We start from the raw sequence: 24,273 nt of genomic DNA, 5'->3' as shown, positions 1-24,273 counted from the left end.
ATCAGCTGTTCGAACAGGAGGCGGCACTCCATGTAAAACTGCTATCACTTCATTACACTATGTATCGTCTCCCTTGCAGCAGAGGCGTAGTGCAATTGCAAGTACTCACTCCGTTCAAGTGAATGGAAAGAGTACTTGTAATTACAACTCGCTTCCAAGACAACAGGCAGTATAATGAAGAGGAAGTAGCACTGGCATGGAGAGCCATCTCCTCTTCAAACAACTTATCATAGGGGGTGTTGGGTGTCGGAACCCCACAGATCAGATATTGATGACTTATCCCGAGGATAAATCATCAATATATATTGCCGCACAACTTATTTAAGCTGGAATAATAAAGGGTTGGGAAAACATAGAGTCATACAAATAGATGCTCCAGAATTAAAATTGCATGGAGAATACTAAAACAGACATGTCAGGAGAAGTGAAAGGTGCTTTTTAAAGGGGTTGTCCTGCAAAAAATTCTAAATACTTTTGTAATTGCATGTAATTAAAAATGTATTATGGCCACTGAGTTATTCAATGAAATCTATATGTATAGCGCCACCTGCTGTTTGCTTTTTTTTGTAAATTTTTTTGTCCTGCTCACTGAGACGGAAGCACATGATCAGTTCCATCCTTTAACTGCCGTTAGCTGCAGCAGAAAGGACACAGCCCCTGAGAAAGAACATAAGCTAAATGCTTGAAATAAGTCTAGCAGAACAATCAGAACAATGAATGGGGAGATCTATGGATCCATGTGAGGTACAGGGGTGGCTCTAGATTTGTCAGAAAGAGATTGCCATGTACTGTATGATGTCTGATTTTCATTTTTTACGTTATTCATGGGATAACCTTTTTAAAGGGAGTCTGTCATCAAAGTTTCACCTTTTTAACCCTTCCCATAGCTTTCTAGCAGCCTTACAGTTAATAAAAACGTTACCTTTATGAGCAATCCTGGACTTCCCTCGTTGGTGCCCAGCTAGCTCAGCCTTAGCTTAGCCCATTCTTTCCCTCTGCCCGCCCATCCTTTCCCTCTCACCGTCCATCTACTTACTTCTTGTTTCGCCGAGATCCCGCGCCTGTGCACTCAGTCCGTCGGCCGGCGCATGTGCACTGCGATGCCCATTCCTTGTACAGCATCACAGTAATTAATGCGCATGCGGCGATGGACCGCCTCCTTTGTGGTGTTTTTGCGCCGTTAGCTGGCGCATGCACATTAATTACTGTGATGCAAGGAATGGGCATTGCAGTACGCATGCGCCGGCCGACGGACTGAGTGCGCAGGCGCAGGATCTCGGCGAAACAAGAGGTAAGTAGATGGGCGGTCAGAGGGAAAGGATGGGCGGGCAGAGGGAAAGAATGGGCGGAGGGAAGCGACGATGAGGCTGAGCTAGCTGGGCACCTACGAGGGTAACCCCGCCCCTGGGCACTTGCGAGCCCTCACTTGCATATGCTACTAAGATGTTTTTTTGCCATTTTTTTTAAGTCCAGGATTGCTTATAAAGGTAACGTTTTTATTAACTGTAAGGCCCCATGCACACGGCCGTGTTTCACGGCTGTGTGCGGGCCGTGGAACCGTGGCCTGGATCCCTCCTGAGAGCAGGAGCGCACGGCGTCACTGGTTGCTATGACGCCGTGCACTCCCTGCTGCCGCCGCAATACAGTAATACACTGGTATGATCTATACCAGTGTATTACTGTACTGTGCCGGCAGCAGGGAGCGCACGGCGTCATAGCAACCAGTGACGCCGTGCGCTCCTGCTCTCAGGAGGGATCCAGGCCGCGGTTCCACGGCCCGCACACAGCCGTGAAACACGGCCGTGTGCATGGGGCCTAAGGCTGCTAGAAAGCTATGGGAAGGGTTAAACAGGTGAAACTTTGATGACAGACTCCCTTTAAGTGTCTTTATTCAGGACATAATTTGATGGAGGCTAACAATACTCTGTGTCTATGGCCAGCTTCCATACATAGGTATATAGAGAAGACTGATCCTCCATGCTAGTTAAAATAAAAGCAATTGTATGAGAGCTACAGTATATACCATGCTAGTAAGGCCCTCAAATGTTTGTCTTCCATTTTGTCTGTAATTTAGCATAGCACATAAGCATTTGACAAAAAGTCAACGGGAACATATGCTGATCATAGGTTCTAATGGTCTTTAGAGTCAGTCTGCAGATAATCTGAATCTGTGTTGGTAGCTGAATCTGTCAGCATATTTTACTTCCACAGATTGCTGTAATGACCCCTTCAATCAAAAATCACTGATTCCACATATATATTTTTGATGTTTCTACCTAGTGCCATTACCCCGCAATAGTCCACAAAACAGTGCGTGTTAAGGTGGATTTAGACAAACCAATAATCGTCCAGATTATCGGGAACGACCGTTCCTGCAGATGCTTGTTCCCAATAATCTGGCCATCTAAATGTGCCGCTGATCACCTGATGAACGAGAGTTGTTGATCCTGTGGATCGTGCAGGCACCACCAATCATTGGTTCTAGGCAGCAGATCGTGCTGTCTAAACAGCGATCTGCTGCCCAGAAGCAATGATTCTGTATGGAGATGAGGGATGGCTATAGCGATCCCTCCTCCTCATACTGTAGAGGAGATCTCTGCATGTAAGTGCAGTGGTCTCCTTTGCTGAGTGAGCAGCCGACTGTCAGAAAGGAAGCGTTCTTCGGCCCATGTAAACCCACCTTTAGGCTAACACTGTACAGTCTCTGTCCACTGCACTACTCTTCACAGCCCCGATCATTGAATGGTTTGGTCCAGTTGGGCTGCCCTACACATCCATCACACATTAGGGTTAGAGTGACTAGTGACATGAGCGACAGGGCTGCCATCAAGAATATAGGCTTAGACAGTTTGCATATGCTGGACTCCTAAAGCTCAGACAAATAATACTAAGGACTCCTAAATGCTGAAGCACTGGGACCACTTGTGAGATTACAGATGACTGCTAGCGAGTATCCTCACAAACATTTATTATTCAGTAACAGGATCCCTATACCAGACCTACTACTGAACATGGTAAAAGAGTTTCTTTAAGGCCTCATGCACATGACCGTTGTGTGTTTTGCGGTCCGCAAATTGAGGATCCGCAAAACACGTATGGTGTCCATGAGTGTTCCAACAATTTGCGGAACGGCGCGGACAGCCATTAATAGAACTGCCTATTCTTGTCCGCAAAACGGACAAGAATAGGACAGTTTATATATTTTTTTGCAGACCACGGAACGGAGCAATGGATGCGGACAGCACACGGAGTGCTGTCCACATTTTTTGCGGCCCCATTGAAGCGAATGGGTCCGCACCCGAGCCGCAAAAACTGCAGCTCGGATGCGGACCAAAACAACGGTCGTGTGAATGAGGCCTAAGATAGAGACTAATTTTCCAGCTTGTTGACTTGTACAACATTGGTTTCTTCTAGTCTTAATAAATGTTCAGTAACCGGTGAAATTATCAGCCTAAATGTCCCACCAGGTGGACAGGATTGTGCAATGTTGAACAGATTGATATATGACCTGATCTGGTAACTTGTCAGTACATATACTATTCTTTTCCAGAATGTACAGCCGTCCAGGAGGTGACAAATATGTCAATACATGGAAAAGGTATCCCGTCAATCAAAAGGGGGTTGTCCAGACCAGCAGTATTCATTTTTGTTATATATAAAACTTACAGTGGCTGAAAAATGTAAAAAAAAAAAAACATTCAGCCTCACCAATACTGGTGGTCTGGTCCCCGCTGCTCTCCATTTCCTGGTCCAGTGCATCAGAAATGCCAAGAAGAGCCTGCTTAGGCTACTTTCACCCTAGCCTTAATATTTTCCGGTATTGAGATCAGTCATAGGGTCTCAATACCGGAAAAACCTGCTTCCATTTAGTCCCCATTGATTGTCAATGGGGACAAAACGTAACTGAACTAAACGGAATGCTCCAAAATGCATTTTGTTCTGTTTGGTTGCGTTCTCATACCAGAGAGCAAACCGCAGCATGTTGTGGTTTGCTTTCCATCACGGGATGCGGAGCAAGACCGTCATGACCGACAATGCAAGTCAATGGGGACAAATTAGTTTTCTCTGACACAATAGAAAACGGATGTGTCCCCCATTAACTTTCAATGGAGTTCATGATAGATCCATCTGGGCTATGTTATAGATGTTACAATGGGATCCATTCATAACGGATGCAGATGGTTGTATTATCAGAAACGGAAGCGTTTTTGCTCTTCCGGATCCAGCAAAAACGCTAGTGTAAAAGTAGCCTTAGCCAATCACTGGCCTAAGGAGTAACAGCAATGGCCGTTGTCTGGCTGAACAGGTCTTTTCTGACATTTCCAACCCGTTAAGCTGGAACCAGGAAGTGCAGAAGTATTGGGACCAGAGCAGCAGCAGAATGATAGCAGTGGGGGATCGGTAAGGGTGGGAATGGCTTTTTTTTAAGCCACTGTAAACCATATGTAGAAAACAATTGTACCAGTAAACAACCACTTTGCAATAAAAATTGGGCAGCCCAACTCATTATTCTCTTGAGGAAGATCATTATAGGAGGTGGAAAAAGGTGTCTTCTAGCCAAACGTATTAGTTCCAGCCGTGCAGAAAGGTAGTGCTAATGTGAATGTTTTCTTTTCACCTAGTCTTTTAAATCATTACTGTGCAATGTTCTGTAATAAAGCTTTAAACAGGGCAATGTTTCTCTAATTAATAAACTTGTTAATGAAATTAACAGCTGTTGAAGGCACCAGACACTCCAGACTCTTCACTTTTTGGTGAGATCCCTTAGGACCTTCATGCTTCATGAATATAATTTGACGAAACCTAACTCAGCCACTTCTAATTTACAGCAGATCACCTCTGACTTGCTTGTGCTTTTTCCTAATAAAAAATTTAGTATATATCGGGAATAGAAATTGTTGCCTTGATTTCGAATGTGCCTGACAATAACATTATATTCCAGTCACGTCACTGAGGTCTATTTACAGACTGCTTAGCATCAACGTGCTACGCCTGAGTAAGACATGAATCTTACCCTGCACTTTGTTCTAGGTATTACATTGTGATTCAAATTCTCCTTCCTTTTCTAATTAGTTCATCGCTTCCATTACCAGCTGTTTAATATGTGATGAATCGTTGGAGAGATTGCACAAACTTAATGATCTCTTGATGGACAGAAATTTGTTTATCTTGTCTATGTCTTAAAGAGGACCCGTCACCTCTCCTGACACGTCTGTTTTAGTAACTACTTGCATTCCCCATGTAATGCCAATTCTGGAGCATCTATTCTTCCGACTCTATGATGTGCTGTTCCTTTACTATTCCTGCTAAATGTTATGAATGAAATGCTAGCAGTTTGCAGCCATGGTCCCCCATGGGTGTTACCAGTTGGGTGTGTGTCCCTGCACAGTCTGACATTATCAAATCAGTTCTGCCAGTGTCAGACTGTGCATGGACGGTCCCCCAACTGGTAACAACCAGGTGGACCTTCATGGCAAACGTATAGTAATTCATTAATAAACTTAATAAGCAGGAATAATAAAGGAACGGCACATCATAGAGTCATAAGAATAGAGGCTCCAGAATTGTTATTACTTTGGGGAATGCAATAGTTGCTAAAAACAGACATGTCAGGAGAGGTGACAGCTCATATTTAAGTGTGATGAAGTTTTTGACTTTTTATTTTTCTATTATTATCATCTGATAATACCAACACAATAGAAGTCATCTTATTCTATGACTCTTACAATTTACATTTACTATTACATTCTTAAAAGGGTTAATTCACAAAGACAGTGCTTTCGGTGCTTTATTAGGGCATATGGACAACATAGAGTGTCAAAGGGTCCAATTTATAAGCCACAGCTAAGAGCCACTAAAAAAGCCAACACTGCATGTGATCTCAGAACTGTATAAGGCTACTTTCACACTGGCGTTTTGGCTTTCTGTCTCTGAGATCCGTCATTGGCGCTCACAAGCGGTCCAAAATGGATCAGTTTTGCCCTAATGCATTCTGAATGGAAAAGGATCCACTTTAGAATGAATCAGTTTGCCTCCGATCAGTAACCATTCCGCTATGGAGGCGGACACCAAAACGCTGTCTGTTCGTCCTGGGATACAGAGAGAGACGGATCCGACCTTTGACACAATGTTAGTCAATGGGGACGGATTCGTTTTCTCGGACACAATCTGGCACAATAGAAAACGGAACCGTCCCCCATTGACTTTCAGTGGTGTTGAAGACAGATCCGTCATGGCTATAGAAGACATAATACAACCAAATCCATTCATGACGGATGCATGCGGTTGTATTATTGTAACGGAAGCATTTTTGCAGAGCCATGACCGATCCGCAAAAAACACTAATGTGAAAGTTGCCTAAGTGACAGCAACTTTCCCCAAAAAGATCAGTCGTTTTCCTGGAGCATAATAAACTGGACTCAATATGATCAGATGATCTGCTCAACAGCTTTGTGAGACAACCCCCCTCGCTCACCTAATTACCCTGCCACAATATTAAGAGGAGCGGCCTCCAACCTATGGCTATCCAACTATTGCAAAACTACAACTTCTAGCATGTTCCGATGGCCAGAAGAGTATGCTAGCAGATGTCGTTTTTCAACAGCTCACTGATTGGGGATTGCTGAGACAACAGGCAACTCAATCAATTAAAGAAAACTCAAAGATCAATTTTGTGCAATTTAATACTAGAAGAAGGGAGTATAAGCCTTAGAAACGTTGCCCCATGAAAGCATGAAATTGCAATTATCTAGAAGTGAAGAAAAAGAAAACACTATGATGCCCTTGTGCTTATATTAAAGTGAAGAACTGTTACACTGGTGGCCCATGTCCACTGCCGTCTTTCTCCGAGACAGGCATGGGTGCCGCTCCACTCCACCCTGTGTCTGTCGTAGTTCCAGCGCTTTGGCAGCAGGCCAGGGCATCAGTGTCCTTTGTGTATTAGGACTTGTATTCTTTGAACCTCACTCTGCAACACTGTAAGGTTTAATCTTCTGCTCTGAGAGCTGCTGCATGGCTGCGTCCAATTGCTGATCAGCTGCTCCTATATATTCCTGGCTGTTTCCTTCAGTGAAGATCTGAGAAATAGGTCTCTACATATCCTGCCAATTTATCTGTTCTGTTTGACCCTGTAAAAGAGGTACTGTATATACGGGAAGCATGGTGGTTCGGTGGTTAGCACTGGTACTTTGCAGCGCTAGGGTCCGACCAAGGACAACATCTGCATGGAGTTTGTATATTCACCCCATGTTTTTGTGAGCTTCCTCCAGATGCTCTGACTTCCTCTAACACTCGAAAAACATACTGATAGGGAACTTAGATTTTGAGCCCCATTGGGGACAGCGTACGTAAAACAAATATATTAAACATGTTTGTTTGCCTAAGTACTAAAATATGCCTGTCTCTTAGAATCTGATTCTCTGCCACCTGACCTGACCACTGCCTTTTCACCATACTGATTTTGAGATGCCTAGAATGTATTTGGATTTGCATGTCCTCCACCTGCCCAGAGCATGGCTGTTTCCACCTATGAGTTTAGCCTGATACCTTTGTGTTCTGCACCAGTGTCTCTGACTCCTGTGCGTTAGCTGCCAACTACACTGAGACTATTCCAGAAGGAAGCAGCCTGGTCAGTCCCCATCAGCAAGGACTAGATCCCTGTATAGGGATTAAAGGGTATGAAACAGGGAATTGCCATAACACCCTCAGGACTAGCCCAAAGCCAAACTGACTGGTTGGCACAGTGGTTCTACAACCATTGTCCGTTACATTCATGGTAAAGCAATATAGTTCCACACAATGTCACAGGCAGTGCATATAAAAGCTGTATCCCCTTAAATGCATTTAGATTTTGTTCTATTTATCAAGAACAAACTGTCTTTTCGATATCTATTTTGGCTGGTATATATGAAAGTCTGGCTTTGATGGTCTATTGATTGTTTGACACACTGTACTCAAAAGGAAAGATCAAAAACAGATTGGTTTGCTCAAGGCCTTCTCATTAAAAGGTTTTAAAAGCCTGTGATTCCCTATATGAAGTAAGTATAGCGGTGTGCTTGTTTGATGTGCATAGTAGCACAGAGAAATAACATTAAATAATTTTTGGTAACAAAGTAAAATAATTATCCAGTTTCACTGGCTGCATTTTTGTTAGTTTCTTCTCATGGGCATAACTAATGTAGCAGGCATAGCAGCTGCTATGGGGCCCAGCTACTAAGGGGCCAATTTCCACTCAGACATAATATGCAGTTAGTGGTAAAATGTACATAAGGTGCCATAGAAAATATAATATGGCCCCATTTGAAGTTTTAATATGGACTCTCTTGACTACTTCTGCTGTTTGCATTAGGTGGTCAGTGATGCATCTGCAAAGCTGCCCATGAAGGATCTGTATTGGGTCCCTGTGTCCATTTTTTGCTCTCCGTGTGTGAATCCGTGAACAGCTGAATAATTTTCAAAGCATCTCTTCCTAATGAACTGTGAAACACGGATGGTATTTGTGTTGCAACCGTGGTTTTCACAGACCAATAGGCGCGATAGCATGCATCTGTGCTAAAAAAAAAAGGGACCCATGGACCGTGCTGACTAACTGATGTGTGAATACACACATTAAGGGCTCATGCACACCACCGTATATTTTTAGCAGTCCTCATAACACGGATCCGCAAAAAATACAGATGACATCCATTCTGTGTTTTGCGGAACAGAACAGCTGGCCCCTATCAGAACAGTCCTATCCTTGTCCATAAGGCGGACAATAATAGGACATGTTCTATTTTATTTGTGGAACGGACATACGGAAATGGAATGCACACAGAGTAGCTTCCGTTTTTTTAAATAAATGGTTCCACATACAGTCCACAAAAAAAATGGAACAGACACAGAAAAAAAATATGTTCGTGTGCATGAGCCCTAAAATGAATGGGGACGTGTGCTGCCTTTGGAGAACACATACAGCACACGTCCGTGGAACACTGAATTGTGAATGAGGCTCAATCCCTTCTGCTTGTCATCAGTCTTTTTTTTCTGCTGTGGTATTACTACATTATTTGTGTACTGTGACATCATATATGCATTATACTTGCATGTGACATCACTGTTTGTATAATCCTAGTGTTGTAACATCACAGAGTACTTTATCCCTGTATTGTGACATTACTGTGTATATTATGCCAATTTTGTAACGTTAACGTGTGCACTATCCCTATCCTGTGACTTTACTATGCACATTACCCCTGTGCTGGTCACATCACTATGTGCATTATCCCTTTACTATGACATCAATGTGGGCCTTCGCTTTTTGTGAACATGCTGCTGAAATCATGTTAGAATCAGGCCCCATTCCTTAATATGCTATGGGACACCATGGTTGCTTGTTACGCCCCTGTTCCTTCCACTGTATGTGTTGACAGCACAGATGCTAAGTGCTAGCATGAAAGAACATCTTTAGGAATGTAATGTCTTCAGCCTGTCCCAAAATGTATATTAAAGGGGTATTATGATGACCCCAAATTATCACCTATATACAGGGTAGGGTGACACCGTGACACTGGTGGAGGCCAGACTGGTGGGACCCCCACTGTTGACAACAGTGATGGTCAAGCATGCACACCATTGCTTCAGTTAGAGTCTTTGGGCCTTCTGAAGAAAGCTTCAGAGGTCGTACAGAGTTTGAATAAAGTTCTTGTGATTGGCAGGGTCCCAATGATCCGATCCTCACCGATCTAACAGTTATCCCCATCCAGTGGATACGGGATAGCTTGTTACTTGGCAGCAATGAGCATGGTAGAAATACTAATGTTGTGTATCATACTCCTCTCCCTAATTGAGAGTGACATGGTCATTAAGCCCAGTAAATCCTGACATTACATAGGTGTAGGAATATCGCGATGCTCAGGTGGGCAGAGAAATTATCAAGGGCTGCTCATCCTGTCTATGGGAGAGAACTTAGGCTCATAAAGAGAGGGCACTGCCTAGTGAGGAAAGAGCGCCAATGAGTAAGACTGTTAACAGGTGGAGAGGAGCCTCACTGCATGGTTAGGACAGTGAGGGTGGAGAGCGTTTCCCTGCATGATTACAGCAGGATTTGAAGATGAACCCTTCCCACATGGAGGCAGAGACCCAGATCCAGAGAGAGAAGCACCACAATAGAAAAGAGGTCATTGGGTAAAGATTCTAAGAACCCTCCCAGCATGGTTATGACTACAGGTGAGGAGTGGTCTCCCCACAGGTACAGAAACAAAAGATTTGGTGAAGCAGGTTGAGTTGCAAGGGAGCCATTACTCAGTTGGAAAGGGCTGGTGAGTGAGCAAATGAAGAATATACCCTGTATTATAGAGGGTACATATGTTATTAAGCACAGGAAGGACAGCCACTACCGCTACTGTAATTTTAATCTCTGACTGTGTAAAGTAATGGAGTGCATTAAGTGAATACATATTATGAAGTGCATTAAGTGCTTTCTTTGTGTTACAATTTCCATTTGATAAAAGGGACTGATGTAAGATATACTTGTGTTGCTGAGGCCAGAAATAATAATAATAATAATAATAATAATAATAATAATAATAGTAATAATAATAATAATTTATCTTATTATTTAATAAAGTATTTATATAGCACTAATATATTCAGCAGCACTTTACAATTCAGAGGGAACATGTACAAACAGAGTGGACATTATAGATTGAAAAGCCAACAATTCATACAATAGGAGTGAGGGTCCTGCTCGCGAAAGCTTACAATTTATGAGCACATAGTGGTGATACATGAGGCATAAGGCTCGGATAGTACAATGGTCCAGCCATCCATTATATAGTATAGGGGAGTACATATAAGACTGCATGGGCCAACACCAGTCTATACAAATATTAAGTGCATATGGATTATCAGGGCTATGGTTGGGTCAGGGATACAGGTTCTAGGGGATAATATAGAGGGGGCAGAAAAGAGTCACATTATGGAAAGTTGTAGGCCTACCTAAGGAGATACAGTATGTTTTTTAGGGCAAGCTTAAAACTGTGGATGTTGGGAATCAATCTGATTGTACAGGGCAGTGCATTCCAGAAATCTTGTGAAGCATGAGTACAGTCTTGTCTGGGATCGGGAAGTTCAGATTATGGAGGTTGTCAGTCTGAAATCTTTGAACAGTGATGGTAGACAGAGATGAACAGTCCTGTGGAGAGATTTGTCATTGAGAGTGAGGAGTATTCTCTATTAAATAGGCAGCCAGTGCATTGACTGGCACAGGGAAGAGGCATCTGTAAGAGGGTTTGATAGAAAGATTAGCCTGGCTGCTGGATTCAGGGTGGATTTGAGTGGGGGGGGGGGTGTTTAGAGAGAGGGGTGTTTAGGGAGGGGGAGACCAATCAATAGTGCGTTGCAGTAGTCCAGACGAGAATGAGTCTGTGCAACAATTAGAGTTTTGGCTGTCTTTATAGTGAGAAAACTGTGGATTCTAGAAATGTTTCAGATGGCAGGAGAGTGCAAGGGACTAAATATTGGGGGTGAAGCAAAGGTTTGAGTAGAACACAACCCCAAGACATTGGGAGAGCTGCCTAGGAGTTATGGTGGTGCCACCAATTGAAATAGATATATCACCTTTAGGTAAGTCAGTAGACAAAGGAAAAAATAAAATTTGCTGGTATTCTGTAGTAGTGCGGAGGTGATGTCAGAGGATGAGGTATTAAACTGGGTATCATTGACGTAGAGGTGGTATTGAAAGCCAAATTCTCTGATAGTTTGTCCAGTTGGGACAGTGTACAGAAAGAACAGAAGACAACCAAGGACTGAACTCTGAGGAACCCCAATGAATCCCAAAGCTGCCAATAAACCCCAAAGCTGCTTATTACTATGCTCATTGGCAAACTATTAACTCTTTTTACTGCATAATTTATGTCTGCTGATGATGATGATCAATGTTAATACGTGCTGTGTTACATTGCTTTACATGTGAAAAGGACCTTTGGTCACATTATCAAGCCTTTGCAGGTCCTCAAGTTAATAATGCTGCTATGTCATTACATAACATTATGTGCTCTATCCTGGAAAAAAGTGGTAGTTCTCTGGTGCATATGGGAATGGCGAAATAACATGATGGTGAGGAAGTCCATTCCCAGATGCCATGACTGATACAAAGTGATATAGCAAATGGTACAATATGGCATAAGTAAAATACTTATCCTGCTTAACTGAGAGACTGTGTTGTGCCTGTTATTGTGACTCTATCCACACCTGCATGGGCCATACACACACTGCTTGGAATCTTACAACCGTACAGACGGTGTACCATAGTAGTGTGAAATGTGAAGAAAAATGTACCCCTCTTTGGAAAAGCTTATTGGCACCGCTGTAGGCCATACTGCTATACTGAGATATACATTCAGTAACTATCAACCATTACCAAGTTTTAACCATTCTCCTAGGACTAGAAACTAGAAATATATATTCTGGTATATTCTTCCTGCTGTTTTCTACATCATTATCTCTGTTCATACCACATATTACAGACACTAACAATAACATCATATTGTGTATCAGAACTGTCTCATATAAAAAATAGATGATAGCCAGCAAACTAGATAGATGGTAGATAGATAGATAGATAGATAGATATCAGATAAATATATAATAGATGGATAGATATCAGATAGATAGATAGATAGATAGATAGATAGGTAGATAGATAGATAGATAGATAGATAGATAGATAGGTAGATAGATATAACATATTTTAATAAATATTTATGTATAAGAATGTCATCTCTGTGTCTTATAATGACTGTGTTACAATGTCAAGTATATGAAAAAACGAAGTAACCTGTTATCAACTCTTCCATTTTAGATCATCATTGCAAGTATTATGTGCAGCTACAATAAGGAAGACTGGACAGAACTGGCTCAAATGGCAACGGTAAGAGATTTGCATATAATATACACCATAGATGATAACACTATATAAAAGGTTATAAATGAACCTGTTTGCAAGAGGACACATTATTAGTAAAAAATTTATTCGCTCACCCTTAGTCGCGGTGCGGCACCACGTGAGTATCCACAGTACTCACTGAGGAAACCGGTCCGTCCTGTGTCTGTTCAGTGCATGTACTGTATCTGTAATTCTGTAATCCAGAGTAATCCTCTGCCACTCATTTTGTTATTTGTTATATATATATATACACACACACACACAAGCCGTTATTATGTAATAGAGTACATTACAAGAGGAGGTATAAGAGAAGACTACAACTCCCAGCATGTCCAAGCAGTTATTATGTAATATCAGAGTACATTATAAGAGGAGGTATACAACTCCCAGCATATCCAGGGTGTTGTAATGTACTCTGATATTGCATAAGCTGGAAATGCTGGGAGTTGTAGTCCTCTCCTCATACCTCCTCTTGTAATGTATTCTGATATTACATAACAGGAGGTATAAGAGGAGAGGACTACAACTCACAGCATTTCCCTTGCACTTACATTGAATCCATACTTTTTCACATGCATGGCTGGTTTTCTTCTTCAAACTTTACTGCACTGCTGAGCTCCGCCTCCTGTTCTGGTCACATGATGGTGAGGTCGTCGCAGGTCCTTATTCCCTCTTCTCTGCATCAGACATTATTGCAGGTCCTGTCAGCAATAGGGTAATGCAGTGGCGTGCCTGGGGTGTTTGGCACCCTGGGCGGGTCCTTTCTCTGCCCCCCCCCCCCCGCACTCCCCAATACTTGACCACATACCTCTTACATCCAGGGATATCTCCTGTCATGTAGACCTTCTCTTTCCTCTTCTCCTCCTTTAGACCACCATGACAAATTCTTTCCACCAGTGTCATCCTGCTGCCACCCCCAATACTGTGCCTGTTGTGCCCCCCAATGTCCGAGGTACTATACTGCTGAAAAGAATAGTGACCCCAGTAGACATAATTGGGGTAATTTATCAAACTGGTGTAACATAGAAATGAATTTCCAAAAGAGCTGTCAAAAATTTAAGGTGGAATCTGATTGGCTGCTATGAGCAACTAAGCCAGTTCTATTTTACATCAGTTTGATAAATTACCCCAAATGTCCCTATAGTGTCCACAGCAGCTATAATGTCCCCTACAGTGCCCCCAGTAATAATAACACCCTATATTGTGCTCCAGGTAATAATCCCTGTATAGTGTCCCCAGAAATAATAGAATTCCCCCTACAGTGCCTCCCCAATAACAAAAAGTATGTTTTTTGTGATTGTTTTTTCAGTTTTTGCTGTATGTAACCATGGAGGTGCATAAGTCTGCAATGAACCTGTATGCACAGAATTTTTCTATTTCAGACTATTTCCTAGACATCTGTAAATGGTAAATGTTTTTTTCATTTTGAACTGGACATATACAAATCATCATCACATAATGGAGCTACGACCTACAGTGCAAAAAAAGTAAAATCCTCGCCATGCACCAGCACACTGATCTCCTGCGCATGCCCTTCTTCGATTACATTAGACTACCATAAACGGCTCCATTCTTTATACCCTCGCATAAGCTAACTATAATGGATCACTAATTGGTTTTGCTTCATGAAGAGTTTTAATGCATCTGACTATATATTGCCGACTTTCTATGTGTTCCCTATATACTAAAGAAAGAAGGGAAAAAAACACTTTGGGGATTTAGGGGAATGAAATTAAAGATAATCAGTAATTGGCTGTCTGATCTTCAGGACGGTCCATTTTATACCTGTATTTACCTAATTGACCATGAAATCTTTTGTAAAATCCAATCTTGACAAGAGCTTTGCCACTTTAAGCAGACTATGATGAATGGCTTTATTATGTTGCCTGTTCTCCTTTTATAAGGCTGCAATGCTTAGTGTTCTTTTCATCTTTAATGGCTGCCAATTTGCAAAAGGAGGCTTGGGTATGAAGTAAGGGGGGGGGGGAGGGTTGTTCAGTAAATTTACAATTCAATGGACTGTATTACCACATGTTTAAAACTACAGTCATATTTAAAATCCACTTTGTACTTCTAATATTTCATTTACTGTGCAAAGTAGGGTGACTGTGAGATCTCCGATATGGACGTGACAGTATACATTGGTTTATAGTTTCTATTTTAAGTGTCAATTTACCCCTAATGGTAGACCTCTGGTGTACACTAAGGCAATTTAGAAAAAACCTGCCCTGCGCCAAAGTGGTCAATTGTGCATTATTGATTAAACAATAATTCTCTATGTAAAGTGCCATGTGAAGCAGAGGTCAAGAGCTGAAAGCATAGCGAGGGCATTAAGTAGTAGTTTAGCGCGCTTACAAAATGGATAAACGTATTACATTTAAGCCTCATTTGCCAGCCATTTCTCAGTTTGTATCGTGCTGACATAAGGGCGCTCTGGCTGTGAATAATGCAGTATGTCATTGCAGCCACCCAAGCTAAATCACGTAGGATGATTTCAGGATTCATTGCAGACGGGGCCATCTTGTATAGCATAAAATTCTGTGCACTGCATACTAAATGGATTCTTGTATTGGTCTGAGATACCACCGATGACATCACCACGCACAACCTTTTCCAGTCGGATCATCAAACTGTGGCCTAACTTTCTTCTATATGTGTATGATGTAATAAATATACTAATATCAATAAAGTCCAAAAACAGAAGTCCCTCAGTCATCCTCATCAGAAAGCTTGTACTTGATCTATTATTTAAATCCTATTTATATTTTTAACATAATTTTAAAGAGTTTCTGATTATATTATTTAGGGAGGAGCGAATCGACTGATTTGCGAAAAACATTGTTGTAATACTGTATGGAGTTCCTGCTCCGTACACTATTAGAATGCATTGGCTTCGAGGAACCGAAGTTATTACTTCGCAAAGTCGCTCAGGACTTTGTGTAATAACTTCGGGAATTAATTATTACTGTAAAAAACCTTGGTACCAAACTCGGGTTCAGTTCCAAGGTACCAAAAGGAACCGAACCTGAGTTCGGTATCAAGGTTTTTTAAGTTATTAATAGTGATGAGCGGCAGGGGCAATAATTGAATTTGCAATATTTTGCGAATATTTGGGCGAATATTTGCCATATATTCGAGAATTTGCAAATTCGTGATCTCCAGTCATTATTTTCTTGATTGTGAAAATTCGCATAACAATGCGCATAAAAATTCGCATAAACTGGTATTAAAAAAATAATAATATTCGCGATTACGAATATATTTTGCGATATTCTAAATATTTGCGAATTATCGAAGTGCCGATATTCGCGATCAAATTCGCAATTCGAAAATTCGTGATCAACACTAGTTATTACATAAATTCTTGCGTGACTTCCTCGGAGCCAATACATTCTAATACTGTACAGAGTCTCCGTACAGTATTACAACAAAGTTTTTTGCGAATCATCCAAAGTCATTTCGCTCATCCCTAATATTTTTAATTTTTTATGTCAATACCTATATTTATATATTTATGTTTAGATTTATGGTTATATTTAAAGAAAAAAAATAAAAATCCTGCAGTTTTCGTACTGGCCACTAAGCCAAATAATAGGCACCACTTCTTGGTCTGTACAGATCACTTTACTGCAGTCACCTGCATATCTGTCATTCTAATCCTGCCTTTAATGATATCCCCTCTGTGTATAGATAAGACATGATCCACCATTCACAATAGGTGATTATCAGAGCATATCTATTCTCTCCTTGTACAATGACCTCTGCTCAGATCACAGACCATGCCTACAAAACTCTCCCATAGAAGTAAACGAGGTCCACTCCTGACCATTGTGTCTATGGCCCATGGGGCTGCCGTAAAGCAATTTTCTTAATACTTTCTATTAAGAAACAGCTCAGGCAAGATTGCCGCCCCCATAATCATGTGCAGTAAATATAATAAAGAAATCTGCAATCAGAAAATAAAAACAAATTAGGGAAAAAAGGATATGTATTACTTTCTGCTTTTGGTGACACATTTATTAGATTATTAATTAGACTTGAAAAGCTAGTAGGGCTTGTTTTACATATGCGTTTATTACCTCTGGCAGGCTGATCCGGCAGCCTGACAGAAATGTCTGGATCTGGTGCTGTCACCCTCGTGTGTGGGAGGAAAACACCACACCGAGCATAGGAGGGAAAGAGTATACCGGAATAAAGCCTGGAAACTAGGGAAGGAAGATGAACACCACCTAGAAAAAACCCTAACTCCAGTCCTGACAGACTACCAGTGTGAACAGGCCCCAAAGGTAGGCAAGTTCATACACCGGATACCTAGAATCCTATCTTACCGTATAGGACCCTGGAACTAATGTAAGAACTGAGTCTACCTGTTCCTCCAAAGGGAAGGACAAACAGGAGTCTCCCCTTAGGCCTAATGACAAAAAACAGGGAAAGACAACACACACAAAATACAAAAGGGAACAGAAACACTTATCTTCAATGAAGCTTTGGTAGCACCAAGAACTCAGCCGAGAACAAAACACAAGCTAACCACAAGTCCAACAGAAGCTATAAACCGCTTAGCATAATGGGAGAAACAACAATAAATAGAGAAGGTTAAATGATTACAATAGCAACACCTAGGGATAGAAGGTGTGGGAAGCAATAGAAACAACACAGACAATTTGATCCAAAAGGAAAACATGTCAGATCAAACCACGTGTTGCCAGTCTCACAGATCTGCTGCTACCCGTCGCGGGAACGTCCGTGGCAGTACCCCCCATTCTATGGGTGACCTCCGGGCACCCAGGACCAACCTTATCCGGTTGAGACCTGTGAAAGGCTTTCACCAAATGACTGGCATTCACGTCAGATGCCAGTACTCACATCCTCTCCTCTGGTAAATAAACCTTCCAGTGAACAAGATACTAAAGATCTCTACAGAGAACTCGAGAGTCAATAATCTTGGCGATCTGGAATTCCAAACTGCTGTCCACCATGACAGGAGCAAGGGGGATGACTCCAAAGGTTCCACATATCTCTTTAACAAAGATTTATGAAACACATGAATTTTCAGAGCCTGAGGGAGTTCAAGACGAAAAGCTACAGGATTAATAATGGCAGTGAAGTGATCTTATATGGACCAATAAACCTTGGACCCAACTTCCCAGAAGAAACCTTCAACTTAATATTTCTTGTGGACAGCCACACAAAATCACCTACACTTAGGTCCGGACCATTCATGCGTTTCCTGTCAGCCACACGTTTATACTTGTTGCCCATATTCATCAAGTTATTTTGAGAATGTGCCAAATTGCGGGTGAAACCCATATTCCCCAAAAATAGTTGACTAACCAGTGGACTCCCGTCTACAAAAACAAGGACAATTCCTCCTGGTTCTCAGAGACAAAACATCTTAAGTAAGTCTCTAGACTGATTAGTGCGCTACTTCTGTCCATTCGTCTGGGGATGAAAAGAAGAAGAAAAATACAGTTATACCCCAGCCGAGTACAGAAAGCTTTCCATAATCTAGACAGAAACTGAGTCCCACAATCCGAGACCACTTCAGAGGGAATGCCATGAAGTTTCACAATGTTGTCAACAAACACTTGCGCAAGTGTTTTAGCATTAGGTAGGCCAGACAATGCTATAAAGTGCACCATTTTACTAAAGCGATCAACTACACCAGAATAACTGTCTTTCCAGACGAATTAGGCAGATCAGTAATAAAATCCATCGACAAGTGAGTCCATGGTCTGGACGGGATTGACAATGGAAATAGAGATCCAGAAGGTCGAGTATGTGTCACCTTAGCGCATTCACAGATATTACAGGCCGACACATAGTCCTCAACACACTTACGCAACCCTGGCCACCAGAATCTACGAAAGATAAGGTCGGCAGTGGATCTTCTCCCAGGTTGTCCCGTAAGAACTGTACAGTGATGTTCCTTAAACACCTTATGATGCAATTCTGATGGAACAAACACTTTCCCAGAGGGGCAAGACTCTGGTGCATCTCCCTGAGCCTGTAACACCTTCACCTCTAGGTCAGGGTATAGAGCGGATATCTCCACCTCTTCCGACAGTATCAGACTCAGATTTTCAAAATCACCACCTCCAGGAAAACTATGTAACAAGGCATCTGCTTTGATGTCCTTAACCCCAGGACGATAAATGACAATCAAATAGAATCTGGTGAAAAACAAAGACCATCTTGCCTGCCTCGGATGAATCGTCCCTTCCAACCAATGACGCCACTCCACAAAAGCCAACTTAATGGCCAGCAACTCTCTATTACCCACATCATAAAAAGGGACATGGGCGAAATTCGCCAGGTGACGGGCCCTGGGATAAAACTGCTCCTACCCCCACCTCAGACGCGTCAACTTCCACTATGAAAGGTTGTGATACATCTGGCTGCACTAATATAGGGGCAGAAGAGAAGCACTCCTTAACCACATAAAAGGCTTGCAACACCTAATCAGAGACATCCGTCCCTTTCTTAGTCATGTCAGTTAAGGGTTTCACCACTGTCGATTAGTTCTGAATACATTTTCGGTAATAGTTGGTGAACCCCAAAAAACACATAGGAGCCTTCAGATTTTCAGGTCGATTCCAGTCCAATACATCATGGACTTTCTCTGTATCCATTCGAAAACCTGAAGATAACAGCAGGTAGCCCAAGAATAGCACCTCGTGTACAGTAAAAATACACTTCTCTAATTTTGCATTCAATTTATTATCGCTTAGGATCTGTAACTTGTCTAACCTGATTCTGATGTGTCTCCACATCTGGAGAATAAATAAGCATGTCATCCAAATACATGACAACAAACCTCCCCACCAGGTGATGAAAAATGTCATTCACAAAATGCTGGAAAACTGCAGGAGCAATGGTCAACCCAAAAGTGATGACCAGGTTCTCAAAGTGACCACCTGGGGTATTAAAAGCTGTCTTCCATTCATCCCCTTCCTTGATCCTGACCAGATTATATGCCCCCTTAAGTCCAACTTGGAAAACACCTTGGCATCAACAATCTGGTTAAACAAATCAGGAATCAAAGGAAGGGGGTAAGGATCCCACAGTTATCCGATTGAGCTCACGGAAATCCAGACATGGCCTAAGAGTTCCGTCCAGTTTAACAAATAAAAACTCTGCTGCCACTGGAGATTTGGAAGTTCTTAGGTGTCCTTTAGGCAAACTCTCGGTAATGTACTCTCTCATGGCAATTCTTTCAGGTCCAGAAAGGCTATACAACCTAGATTTTGGCAACTTCGCTCCGGGAATAAGGTTGATAAGACAATCATATTCCTGATGCGGATGTAAATCCTGGCATCCACTTTCAGAAAATACATAGGCAAAATCAGATATAAACGAGGGTAATATTTTAGTGGTTAAAGCAGAAAAAGATGTATTGAGACACTTGTCAACACAATAATCACCCCAATCCAGAATCTGTCTATCTTGCCAATCGATGGTTAGATTGTGCCTGCTTAACCACAGTAACCCCAGACCCAACGGAGCAGGGAGACCCTCCAACACATAACATGAGATAAATTCCTGACGAAAGTCACCCACTCTTAATTGAATGTAATGCGCCATCTGAGATAAACACTTCTGAGTTAGAGGTGCAGAATCAATAGCAAAAATTGAAATGTTTTTCTCTAATGCACTTGGAGACAACCTGTGTATACAGATGAACTGAGCATCAATCAGGTTCACCCCTGCCCCACTGTCAATAAAAAAAGTCTTGGACTCTAGCACCACCTTAGCAGTCAGGAGAAATCAGGTACTACCAGGCAAAGACAAATGCACATTTTCTGACTCTCCTCCAACCCCTCCAAGAGTCAGATGGGAATTAAACATCCCGGTTTTTTTTCTTTTTGAGGCTGAATGCATGGACATACATTGATAAAATGTCCTTTCTGTCCACAGAAAAAACACACTCCCTTCCTACGACCAGAATGCTTAAAAGTGGATCTGAGAGTAGCTCCCCCTAACTGCATGGGTTCGTCCCCAGACATAAACTTCACCCAAAGTGTTGATATGTTATGCAATAGTACGTCCTGAGAGTGGTGGCCCCTAGATCTCTCTCTCAGGAGTCTATCAATGCGTACTGCAAGAGACTAGATCTGAATACTTCTTTAATTGGAGAAAGCGTATTTTCTGGACTATAAGATGCATCAGACTATAAGACAAACTTTGGAGGAGACCCCCATATAAGACCTCCATTCTTCATCAGACCTCAAATCAACTTCAGTCAGACCCCTCAACCTCCATCAGCCTCAGATCAGACCTCTCCAGCCTCCATTAGACTCGGATCAGACATCCATCATTTTCCTCAGCTTCCATCAGCCTCAGACCAGACCCCCTAGCCTCCATTATCCTCAGACCCCCATCTGACCCACAGCCCCATCAGACTCAGATCAGACCCCCAATCATCCTCATATTGGACTCCCCAGACCCAATCAGCCACAGATGGGACCCCCCAGCCCCAATCAGCCTCAGATCGGACCTCCCAGCCACCATCAGCCTCAGATCAGAGGCCATACAGTATATAATTGGAAGAAACAGACCGAGCAGCTGCCGAGCCTTGTCTGAGAGAGCTATCCTAACTAACCACAGGAGTAAGGGTTAAACGGGAAGAGGGGTGGGGAGTTTTTTTTGGGGGGGAACCTATTTAAAATTTAAAAAATTTGCTGTGGGGCCTAGTCAATTCTAGTTACGCTACTGGTTTCAGTGGGGACATGTAAATTGTTTGATAGGCCTGTTGTGATGACAGGTTCCCTTTAAAGGGAGTCTGTCACTTCCCTATGGCCATATACAGTGCTTATATAGCTCTGTAGCACACCTATACAAGATTGTAACGGTACCTTTGTTCTTTTCTTTAGACTTGCACCAGCAGGAAAAGCAAAGTTTAATTCATATACAAATGAGCACTCGCAAGTGCCCAGGGGAGGAGTTCAGTGTGTAGGTGCCCAGGCTGCTCTGCCTTCTTTTCACTTTACTCCTCCCCAGTCTCTGCCTTTGCCCGCCCTCCAAGTCTTATGCCTCATCGATAGGTCCGGACTTGGAGGGCAGGCAAAGGAAGAGGCTGTGGAGGAGTAAAGTGAAAAGAAGGCAGAGCAGCCTGGGCACCTACACACTGAATGCCGCCCCTGGGCACTTGCGAGTGCTTATTTGCATATGCTGGTGCAAGTCTAAAGAAAAGAACAAGGGTACTGTTACAATCCTGTATAGGTGTGCTACAGGGCCATGTAAGCGCTGTATATGGCCATATGGAGGTGACAGACTCCCTTTAAATATATAATGTGAACATTTCTAAGTAATAATAATAATAATAATAATTAGATTTAAGATTTTCACATCAGTTTCCTTTATGATATTGCTGACTCCTTTGAATGCACGCAGCATCTCAATTAGGATAATGCAGTAAATCTACCTGAAGCCATATCACATTATATCACAAAAAAAAAACTGGAGCGAATGGCACACTCAGCTCTACTTTAGCCGTATTAGCATACCTTTCTAAAACGTGATCTGTTCCATCACCTGTTGTTCTTAAGAGAATTAGCAGACCCGCTGACATACAACGAATGCCGCACAAACTGCCATCACATTTACATGAGCGAGCACCTGTAAACCCTTCACAGGACCATGTGTGATGACTGCTTTTTCAGGCTGTAACCTTCATGTAGTTATTTGCTCCAGTGAGGTTTGTATTATTTGAAAGACAAAGGCACAGTGGGGGGTAATCCTCCCGACATGTGGTACTAATCCTCATTCCATGGGGTCGAGCTTACATTCTGCATGCCGAATCAGCTGTGTGAGATGTTTTTCTATCCATTATTAGGTAATTTATAATCAGAGCACAACAATCCCAGCAAAAAATAAATATGGAACACTTATCTATATAATGGGGGAAAATAATATATTGAATGTGGCAAGAATAAAAAAAAAATGCATACAATATAATGGGAATATAATAACTAACGCATCAATGCCAAGAAATTAAGCCAAGGAGAGCTAGCAATACCTTTTATTAAATATTGTTTGATTTTATATAGATGAAGCAGAGCTGAATTTTTAATTTAATGCGGTTTTCCATCCATTTCGCCTAATCCATAGGTGATTTCACATTACCGTTTAGCTTTCCATTCTTCTGATCCGTCAGAGGAAGAGAGAAAGAGAAGAAAAAAAAAACATCCTGTTGCATCAGTTGTCATAAATTTTAGCCATTTCTGTCTGAGATCAGTTTTTTTAGACGGAAACAAAAGTACTGCATGCGGGACTTTATTTTTCCCATCAGAAAAAACGATCTCAGATGGAGATGTCTCAAGCGGATGACAACTGATGCAACAGGATACATTTTTTTGCAGGACCCAGTTATTATTTTTTTCTCTCTCTCCTCTTCTGACGGATCAGAAGAACGGAAAGCTAAACGGTGATGTGAACTCAGCCTTAGCTGTGGAAAACCTTTTACATAGTACTTACCCGTCCCTCGCTCTGCTGATGCCGCAGTCTCCGTTGCGAGGCAGAAGAGCCCGTAGCCTGTGTCAGCTCAACGGAGACTGCGGCATCAGTGGAGAGAGGGATGAGAATACACAGGCAAAGGGATGCCACATGTGGATCTGGTGGTAGAGATTATTTAAGTGATGTCTTTCTCACTAAACAAGAGGAGTAGTTAGGAGCCCTATGGAGGGGAGTACTCTGTCAGAAGTGGAGTTACCGCTTTGTCATTCTTAAACCATGGGGATCTGGTGCCCCAGCCAATGCCATATGTTGTGACGGAGCTGCACTCAGCCTTGGCAGCAGGTTTGCCACAATATTGACAAAGATGACCAGGTCTGAAGAAGGCACTGCAAAACATAACATAACCAACACCCTCTGTAATGTAAGCATATATTATATGCTTGAGAGCTCCTTAAAGGAAACCTGTCACCACAAAAAAGCTCTCTACAGACCCCTCAGTAGTAATAAGGCCCCCCCCCATAGTGCTCTTAGTAGAAATAACGCTGATCTATAAGTCCCTCCTATAGAGCCCCCACAGTGCCCCCAGTATTTATAATGCCTCCTACTGTTATAATGCCTCCTACTGTTATAGTGCCCCCAGTATTTGTAATGCCTCCTACTGTTATAATGTCTCCTACTGTTATAGTGCCCCCAGTATTTATATTGCCCCCTACTGTTATAATGCCCCCACAGTGCCCCCAGTATTTATATTGTCCCCCTACTGTTATAATGCTCGCCCTGAAGCGCCCCCAGTATTTATAATGCCCGTTGTAGTTATATTCCTCCATTTACTGTCCTCGGAATGTAATGTAAATAACATTACTTCCCTCCTCCGGCATAGAGTTCCATGTAAC

The 24,273-nt window shown here is 42.2% G+C and overlaps 1 protein-coding gene across 1 annotated transcript in view; it reads left to right on the top strand.

The window, feature by feature from the left end:
* Positions 1-24,273, top strand: part of DPYD (dihydropyrimidine dehydrogenase) — a 1,350,396-nt gene that overhangs the window by 951,404 nt on the left and 374,719 nt on the right. The window contains exon 15 of the mRNA XM_044302252.1: positions 12,842-12,910. Coding sequence (XP_044158187.1) covers positions 12,842-12,910 — 69 coding nt within the window. The remainder of the gene's footprint in view (positions 1-12,841; positions 12,911-24,273) is intronic.

Source organism: Bufo gargarizans, chromosome 7 (genome assembly GCF_014858855.1).
Source record: "Bufo gargarizans isolate SCDJY-AF-19 chromosome 7, ASM1485885v1, whole genome shotgun sequence".
Lineage (NCBI taxonomy): Eukaryota > Metazoa > Chordata > Amphibia > Anura > Bufonidae > Bufo > Bufo gargarizans.
Note: the sequence above shows the minus strand (reverse complement) of the source record. Positions and strands in the feature narration are given on the sequence as shown.